This window comes from Labrus mixtus, chromosome 17 (assembly GCF_963584025.1).
Source record: "Labrus mixtus chromosome 17, fLabMix1.1, whole genome shotgun sequence".
NCBI classification, from domain to species: Eukaryota; Metazoa; Chordata; class Actinopteri; order Labriformes; family Labridae; genus Labrus; species Labrus mixtus.
In genome coordinates, this window is record NC_083628.1 from 22,978,436 (window position 1) to 22,988,048 (window position 9,613).

General features: G+C 40.7%; 1 protein-coding gene across 1 annotated transcript; it reads right to left on the bottom strand.

Annotated features, from left to right (window-relative positions):
• Positions 1 to 2,344: 2,344 nt before the first annotated feature.
• Positions 2,345 to 8,036, bottom strand: barhl1b (BarH-like homeobox 1b). Its single transcript, XM_061061615.1, has 3 exons — positions 6,693 to 8,036; positions 4,014 to 4,236; positions 2,345 to 2,967 (listed from the first exon to the last, which is right to left on the bottom strand). The coding sequence occupies exons 1-3, from the start codon at positions 7,141 to 7,143 to the stop codon at positions 2,667 to 2,669; spliced, it is 975 nt and encodes a 324-aa protein (XP_060917598.1). The 5' UTR covers positions 7,144 to 8,036; the 3' UTR covers positions 2,345 to 2,666.
• Between the last annotated feature and the right edge of the window lie 1,577 nt (positions 8,037 to 9,613).

Below are 9,613 nucleotides of genomic sequence, written 5' to 3' on the forward strand. Positions count from 1 at the left end.
CAGCTGTTGGAGCCGTTTGGCACAGGAGCGCACATCCAGCACCCTCAAGGAAGAGAAGGATGGAAACAATCAATTTCCAAATGGGATCATTTAGGGCACTTAAACAATTGCACACATAACATTAATATTTTATCTCCTGCATTGTTTATGGAAAACGAATTGGAGTTGCTGCCGTTAATTTAGGAAAGTGGGCATTGTAAAGAAGGGGGGGGGGGGGGGTTATCAGGACAGGGGCTCCATTTTGGACAGAACATCCCTTCTGCTTTGTTGGCCCTTCTTTAAAGACATTAGCTGGAAATGATCTTTGATTGCACTTTTGAACGTGTTTGAATGGGGGGGGGGGGGGGGGGGGGGGGGGGGGTAGTAGTGCGAACATGTGCGCGCGCTTCCTTTCTTATTAATTTCAACTCAAACTTTCACCTTTTTGTATTAAATCAAATCTGCGGTTTATGGAATTATACTTAAAAAGAGACACATAAAATGTATAAATAAAATGTCACAACTAATTCCATTAAAGGCTAATATTTCTGCAATTAACAGAAAAACATGAACAGTTAAATATGTTTCGGCTCCGCTCTTCCTTTGAAAAGGTTAAGAAAACAGATTTTAGTTCTTGCTCCTGGTGTCACCCTTATTAACTTTTTTTTAACGCGCCTTTATTTCAACATTAAACAAATTAAATCAACGACTGTAATCCAAACAGAGGAAAGAGAAGTCGTTTCTGACAGACATGTTCAAATTCACTCCAACACGTTTTGCTCTATTGGAAACCCGCGAGCCCTTTAAAAATCTGTTTATTTTCGAGAAGAAATGTTTAATTAAAGCTGCGCCAACCATCTCCTCAACCTCTGCTCATTTTCACTGACATGTGTTCATATTCTCAGCACACCTCCGGCAGGCCTTCCAGGTACTTAACATTTAGTTTAGTTTAGTTTAGTTTCACAGGCTAATCTTAAAAATACTAAGATTTCTCACCTAAAAGCCTAGCTATAGGATACTTTTTATTTCAGAATTGGTTAATTAACTGTATATTAAGAAAACACCAATCCCCTCAGAGACAGGAATATTATATTGTGCAATACGTTGCTTGAAAGTGCATAGACACTTGCGTGAATGTGACGATAGACTGCAGCATAAGACACAACTAAAAGTTGAATCAGCACCTCTCTGCACGCCTAATAAAATTGGATATTTAGATTTTCAAAGTTTCACTGCCATCTTGTCCACATATAAAACGTTTCAAATGAACGTCTTAAATCCACATGTTGATTCTATCAGAAATCCTCCTTGGCGTTTCCGTTTCACACATCCAAGCAGCAGCCACCTGATTAAATGAAAGACTTTTATTTTTCACATTTATAAAAGTAATTCTCTTTACATCAAATAGCCCCCTTTTTCCTGTCAAACTTTTGTTGTGAATTCCATTCAAAAAATTCACCATATGGAGGAAGGGGAAGTTTGGGTAAGCTAGAGGAAGAGGGGACAAAAATAAAAAATAAAAAAACGATCCAGGAAATATACGAGAACCACTCCACAAGTTTGATATCTGCAATATACATTTTCACCAAAGGAGAGTAGAACAATTAAGGGTTACCACGGCTTCATATGAAATAACATAAGTAATGCACAACGTCTGTTTCAAATACATTTAGACCCGAGTCCAACCGGTTTATTTGACCAAAAAGAAATCAGAAATAAAACTTCACTGAGGTGTTTGTTTTCCCGTCTACAGGGATAAAACTGTTCTTTATAAATGACTTGACATTTTACTCCGCTAAACTTCAACTAAGAACAAGAAAAAGACTTTATATAGATTTGTATCCTTTATGCGGGTTCAGGCAGGAAGTCCATCCTCTATCACACATATGTTTCTTTTTCTCATCGTTTGAATCCGAGTCTTTCGCCTGTATAGTTTCTGATGGCTAATCTAGCCTAATATGTTAAAGTGGATCACCGTCGTCTGAAAAAGACGCACATACAGATCAAATCATAATAAAAAAAAGTTCCTTAAAATCAGTCTCTTTCGAATAAAATGCAAAATATTCTTATTTACATGTTTATGACCGCTGATCAACTTGTTGTGAACGTGTATAGAAATAGAAATCATGGGAAATATTTTCTAAATGTTACTACAACTACGTATCATTCAAATTACATGTAAGCTTTTCCTCCCGAGTATAAAATAATAATAATAATAATAATGATGATAATAATAATAATAATAATAATAATAATAATAATAATAATGATGGGGATCTCATTGAACTAGAGGTCAAAGTGTCACCAATAGTCTGTTCGAGGGAAAACAGAACATACTGAAACTTGGATGAAATAAATACATAACTTAGTTTCTTTGATTAAAATTGAAAAATAAATAAATAATAAATAAAGCTCAAAACCCCCTCAAAAAATAACAAAAGAATATCTTTTCCACACATTGACACAGAGTCACAGAGCTCCGTCCACAGAGTTCAGTCTGTTGGTCATTTCGTTCCATAAAAAGGCCATCAACAGTTTTCCTTTTTCTGTTACGCGTGTTCATCACGGGTTGTTTTTTTGTTTGTTTTTTTTCGTTTGTGTCTTTGTTTCATTTCATCTAAAAAGTCCAAAAGCTGCCAGGGTGGGCGTATGTAAAAAAAAAACAAAGAAATCAGCAGGGGGTCGGCTCACCGCTGCTGACCTGGCCGAGAAAGCACGCCGGACATTGGGGGCAGAGGAGGCGGAGGGGGCGGCTCGCTGCCCCCTTGCAGTCCATGCAGCAGGATCCGCGGGACAAGGGGTCTTTGCAGGCCTGGCGGGGGCGCCGAGGGGCCCCTGTACAGGTAGAGGGCCGCTCCGGGGTCCAGATTGGACACAAGACTCTGAGGGTAGAAGTACGGGGACGGGAACATCCTCTGCAGGGCGGAGTAGTTTCCTGCTTCCGCCAGCAGCTCGAGTCCCACCGCCGTCTGCCTCTTCCACTTTGTCCTGCAGGAGAGAAAAGAGGTGGAATTAGCCTTTTAGTTCGTGAAGATCTGAAAGCATGTAGCTTTATGACTGTGTTTGAACCTGACATACTAAAACAGCTCCCATCTGTTTACTCGGAGCCCAATTAGAAGTCAGAGATACATCTGTTTTTTTTTCTTTCTTTTTAAAATCACTGAAATCTCCACCTGCCTCTTGTATTCACACCAAATTGCCAGTCTGCACTCCATGCAGGTGAATAATTCATAATAAAGATAATTGAGTAGATATAGTGGTTTGTTTGAATTATTGATATGCACACATGCAACGATGCATTATTCATCCACCAAAGTGTTGTGTTTTTATATTTATTTCTGTCATTTAGCTGCCTGAGAGTCCAAACTGCAGACAAATAAATGTGCATGTTAATTCAAGCGAAAACTGCAGAAAACATGTTTTCACGTTGGAGGAGACTCCAGTTTTATTTATTTAGAGAAAGTTGACACCTCCAGATTAAAGCCTTTCAGGGTCGTTAACTTTATCGACTACACGCCTGTAAGAAAGTGATAACGTTACGTTACGACGCAGAGAAAATCAAACCAGGAAGGACAGCGTCTCAAGTAAAGGGTAAGAGGGCGTCTAAGGAACCTGGTGTTTCTCATAGTCAAATAATAATTACAGCTTAAAATAACGATTAATCGACTATCTGACAAGATTATATAAATAAGTTACAATGTGTTAAAATGTCTTTAGTTGATAATACATTTGGATATTGATTCCTTCTCAAAATCGAAAAAAAATAATTGATGGGTTTTTCGTTAATTCACTATTTTTATTGGTCTCAAAAAGTAGAAACTTTTTTTTTTGAATAGATAATCAAAATGATAGTGGCTGTGAATAATGAGCAGTTAATGGGTGAACTCATGTCACCTTTAGGCTGATGATGTAAGCAAAACATGGCGTCCTTGGGTCAAATCCATGAGACAGCAGTGAGAAACCAGATTATCACCCTCCCCCCTCCTCCTCCTCCTCTCCCCATCCCTCTTTAGTAGCATCAGGGGTGTCTTTACCTCCGGTTCTGGTACCAGGTCTTGACCTGTGTGTCGGTGAGGTTGAGTGAGGCCGCCAGCTCCATGCGGTCCTGGACGCTCAGGTACTTCTGGCGCTCGAAGCTGCGCTCCAGCTGGGCCAGCTGGTGGTCCGTGAAGGCCGTCCGGGCCTTCCTGGGCTTTTTCAGCCGGACCTGAGAGCTGTCTCTGCTGCTGGAGATCTCCCTGTCCCCCTCCTCCTTCACTGAGCACAAGAAGAGACATAAAGAAGTTGAATACAAAGGCCTCAAAATAACAAAAATATATCTCAGTGTGGTCGTGAAACCTCGACACAAAGAGTCGTGATTAAAAATAAAAATCTGTGCAGCAGAATTAAATGAGACACATGACCTAAAAACAGCCTCATTAAAAATGTGCAATTTGTGCGCTTTAGCTTTTCCTTTGTGAGAAAGTGCTTACTACGATGAATCAAGGTTAAAATATCAACAACAAAAATATATATCTCCACTTTAAACAAACTAAATCGATTTCAAATTCACAAAACGTAATGTCTAAAGTCTCACATTCTTTGTGTTATACTTTAAATTAGAAATAGCTTATTGTGCGCTTTACTCTAAGACAAGCTTAATTGACTGATTGATTAATTAACATGGGATAGCAGACCAGAAAATAAGATGCACCCCAACAAAGAAGTGACCAAGCAGCTTTAAAATACACACATTTTAAAAGTTGTTTTGTTTTTACATCAGAATAATAAAAATGAGTAAACCCACTGATAAAACGCGAGTTTCAATTTGTATTTTTTAATTGAACGTAAATCAATGTCACAGCTTGTCTGCTAAAAGCTCATTTTAAAGAAAGTGAAAAACGTTGTTTGTGACATACATTTCTTTAAATATTCTGTTTACTTTAGTAGCATGCTGCTTTTATAGCTTCTTCTTTTTTATTTATATTTGAGATGAACTGACAGTTTCAGACTGCTGAGTTAAATCAGGGCGCCAGGAACTTTGCCTATAGGCTATATGGAGCTATTTGATTTAATCTTAAATTGTTATGAAAAGCTTTTCCAATATTAACACTTATTTCTCCCCTCAGTGAAGCCGAAGTCTTTGTTCTTTTTGCGCATGGTGTCATGTCAGGGCGAGCATTGATATATACTCCTTATAGTCGATTCTCTAAAAGAAAAAAAGAACAGAAAAAAAGGGGGGAGAGAAACAAGCGAGGCGAGGGATCTTTGGTAGTTGAATAGTTGAGTCGTCTCAAGAAGCACAATAATCCGCCTAATTGAGCCACAAGGGAAGGACGAGCCTTTTCAAGCGCGACCGGAGGAACTTCACAGGACCGTGGAAATGAGTGGAAATCAAGAGCCGGGCGGCCTCGCAGGCTTACAAATCTGATTAGCGCCGGGGACAAATTGCATCAAATCCCTGAAATATTATAGGAGGCGGATTGGGTGAAATCAAAGCTGCCGTACAGGCGCTCTGTGGGCCCCGCGGCTTCTTCAATCAATCAGCGCGTCGATGAGCATCTCCAGCCACGCAGTCACATGCACACACTAAAACTGTGGAGCAAATTGATGACGCGAAGCCGTATCGGTAACAAAAATTACGAGTGAGGCCGGATAGACAACTATTATGAGCCCTGGAGTGGTTAAAACAAAACTAATTTAATTCAAACAAATATTGACAATAATCTTCATGTGTTTAAAATCTAAGTTGTATATTTTCCTCGCAGCCTGCAGCGGTCCACGTGCTTCCAGGCGCTGCTTCATTAAACTGTCAATGGAGGTGACATGTCTGTTATGGCTGACATGATTGGAAACAGAAAGGCCCTTGATGGCATTTATCTGGAGGCGACCCTGTCATCTCTCCCGTCCCTGCCTAACTGACATCAACAGATGCTTTCTGGATATTCTGATAATACTTGGAATGAGCGGGCAGATGTTGAATTTAAATCTAAAAACTTAATAGTAAACATATTAGCTCGTCTTTGTGCAGGCATAACCCTCATGTTTACACAAACGTGATACATCAGCTGCATTTATGGCGTCTATTGGCCTATTTAAATATTATGTCAGTTTGTGAATAAATATCAAAATGTATATTTTATATATATTCTTATTTTCCTTCCAATTTTTGGATCAAAATCCCGAGTTGCAAAATATATTTTAAAATTAACAATCTGAAAATATATAAATCAACTGCACATTTTTTTTATTTATTGTTAAATAATTTCAATAATTTTGAAAACTATTTTCAAAAATGTATTTTCAGTAGAGCAATAATTAAATAATTTTCTGTATAGCAGTTTGCCTTTCATTGCAATTTAATTTATTGCTGCTCTATCTTCATCTATACTTCCAGATTGTATCATACATTTGGTACCAGACCTGTCTATGATATTCAATTCATCACTGAATTAGTGTTTAATGAGGTTCGTCCGAATTAGAGATTTAAAGCAGATATAAAAAAAACACGCAGCAAGCATAAAGATGCATCTGAACAAAATACAAATATTTAAACTTGAGGGGGAAAAAGTTTAAGCAGCTTCAGACAAAACAACAAACCACATTTTAGGTGAGACAGTGTTTTTTTGTACAGAAGCCAAAAGTCCAGAAGGCCAAATCAGTTTCACCTCCAATCTGATCTCTAGAGCAGATCCCCTCCCTCACTCAGTCTGCACACACTTTTCTTTTCTTACCTTTATATTCGCTGTCTGACGACGAGTTGCTGTGGATTTTCTCCATAAAGTCGTCCGCTATCTTGGACACCAGCCTCCCTGCCTCCTGAGTCGGCTGCCCATTGCTGGAGTAGGGCGCGCAGGCGGCTAGAGGCTTACAGTCCGCGAGAATGTCTCTGATGAGAAACGACGAGGTCACGGTCCTCTGCTGCGACCCCGCCGAGATCTGTGCGTGTTGCAGGTGCGGCGGCAGGCCCACACCGTGACCTTGCCTCTGGGCCATCTCATCCACACATTCCCTCCTCGGAGACGGAGGCGACGAGCAGCCGGACTCCGCGTCTGATCTCGGGCTGAACTCCAGAGGCGAGCGGCACTCCCCCACCAGACTGTCCCCTTTGGACACCGGGCTTCCCGGCCTGTGGGACAGCAGCGAGTCGATGCCGAAACTGGACCCGTTGGCGGACGTCTCCATTGTCTTGATCGGGGCCTCCTCAAACAACCATTTGGTATTCAGGACAAGTTTTACTTTGGTGGTGAGAAGGGTGTTGAAGTCTCTGTTGATCCAGCAGAAGAGAAGGAGTACCCACTTTCCCCCGCAGCAAGTAGCCTAAATGTTTTTGGATACGTCAAAATAAAAGATAATTCATCCGCTATTTCCTCTTCCTCAAACAGAGAATATCTCCAGTCTAAGTTGCGTTACAACAACCGTCCATGCATCCGATTGTTCTTCTTTCTGTCGGATAAAAGACGAGTCCTCGTGAAAGCGATGCAGCCGCTGTACTCTTTTAGAGTCACAATCGATTATTTCTTCGGGACAAACTCCTTCTGCTTTAAGTTCAGAAGCCTTAGTTGGAAGATGAGCCTGTTGTAGATAAATGTATCTCACCTGCAGGACGAGAAAAGATGTAGAAATAATGTCTATTTGAGGAGTAGCAGCGCACCGTTGTCTTTCAGCACCATGGACAGGTACAGAGGCGCGGAGGAGAATGTAGAAGGCAGCTCGTCATGTAAGCACTCAGACAACGGACAAAAACTGTTCGCATTCTTTACAGAAGATGAACAAAACCTCAAAAACTCGGAGCACAGAGAGAGAGAGGGAGAGAGAGAGTGAGAGGGGAGTCCGAGAGCTGCAGCGGAAAGAAGAGCAAGCGGAAGACGTGGGACGAAGCGATGCGCGCCGCAAGCAGGCGAGAAAAGGAGAGGTAAACTGGGTTAAATAGTCACAACTGGCAAGTAAAAGGACGGGATGTGATGGGGGTGAGAGGGAATCCCAAAAAATTGAACTTGAGGAAAAGTCAGGAGCTAGGTTTTAAGAGCGCCTCGTCCACGTGAGTCCCCTGTGACAAGCCTTCATTGGCTGAGGGAAGCTAGAAGTGGACCTCCCTTCACGCCCACTCTCTCTCCCCCCTCCCATCCTCTCCTCTCCTCCCTGGCTCATCCTCACTTTGATAAAAGAGACACTGAATTCATCAGGAGACTCAGATCCAACTGTTTACAGGCAATTTTCACACTGTTTGCTTTCATTACATCATTGATGAGGCTTATAATGGGGTTATTATGTGGAGCGGCTCGCTCTTTTTCTCCTCCACTCCCCGTCTCTGACTGGATCTGTTCCTCACCTCCGCAGCTCCTGTTTTTACAGATTTTCTCTCAATTGTTACTTTTGAAAATCATCAAACATTTTATTTGTAGCATTTTATTTTCATGTATTTCGTTATTATTGATTAAACAGATTATACAAAGATAAACAGTGAAGGTTCACATGTTTCAGTATTGCCAAATTTATTTATAAAATTACATTATTATTATCATTATTATTATCGTAATTATTATTATTATTATTATTATTATTGTTATTATTGTTATTATTGTTATTATTATTAGGCTCTATAGGGCTCTGGGTTTTGCTTTCCGTATAAGAAGCTGTATGGGTTTGTTTTGTTTGTTCAATATTTAGATTTTCTTTCTAGAATTGTCAACTTTAAAATAAAATAAAAACTATCCAAGCAGATTATTTCTGGATATCTTGACAAGATATTTCTGTGTACTTTTTTTTTAGATCCAACATGTGTGGTTGCAAAATACAACAAAGAAGAATGTTTTAGAACAGTAACAATGACGTAAAGAGTCGTCACTTTTCATGCATTATAACTAAATAATAGTCCTTGGTAATCGTGCACAATAGTCCGAGCAGCGTGACGCAAAACTTCCCGGCGCGTGAGTTGCCATTGTGCGCACTTTTCCACCTTAACATGCGTTAAATACCATTGTGTGCACTTTGAGCTACAGTTTGCCCCGTGCAGCGGCCCCGACAGCCTCTAATAATCTAAATAACCCCTTTCGCATCATCATCCACTTCCCCCTCCACCTCCATCTCACCCTCCTCCTCCTCCACCCCATGTGACCACCAGATTGGAGGCGCGCGTCGGTCTCAGACACCGGCAGGTTAGTGAATCCGCTCCCCGCTCCCATGGGGTCCCATCACGGCTGCAAGCTGTCACATGTGAGGCGGGGACAACACAGATATAAGGCGACACACACACACCCACCCTGACTTAGCTGTTTCTTTCTCCTCTGCTGGTGCATGAAAAGCAGCAGTGGTTTGATGCTTTCTCTATAGCTTTTTTTTTTTTTTTTGTCTTCCTCTCTTTATTCATCCAGGGCCGCGTGTCCGCTGTCTGCTGTAATGTTGGAGTCAATAAATGGGAAGAGGTTTAAACTGGATCCTTCCTCCTCCTGATCGTCATCGTTAGACTAGGCATGCGAAACTTTCTTAACTTCATAAAATACCTTAAAACTCTGAAATGTATTTGAATTTAATTTTAATTCCTAAATACCCACACTGCTTTAGAGTTTATGTTCTTATTTTACCCAGATCCCCGTCTATAACGGCAGTAAAACAAATGAGTAAATTGAGATTAAACAACTAGAAGATGCCTATC

Excerpts from the sequence above, each read along its gene's own strand:
- barhl1b (XM_061061615.1), bottom strand. The coding sequence starts at position 7,143 with ATGGAGACGTCCGCCAACGGGTCCAGTTTCGGCATCGACTCGCTGCTG. Across the intron at positions 4,237-6,692 it reads GTCAGACAGCGAATATAAAG|TGAAGGAGGAGGGGGACAGG; the intron begins GTAAGAAAAGAA and ends TCTTGTGCTCAG. Across the intron at positions 2,968-4,013 it reads ACCTGGTACCAGAACCGGAG|GACAAAGTGGAAGAGGCAGA; the intron begins GTAAAGACACCC and ends TCTCTCCTGCAG.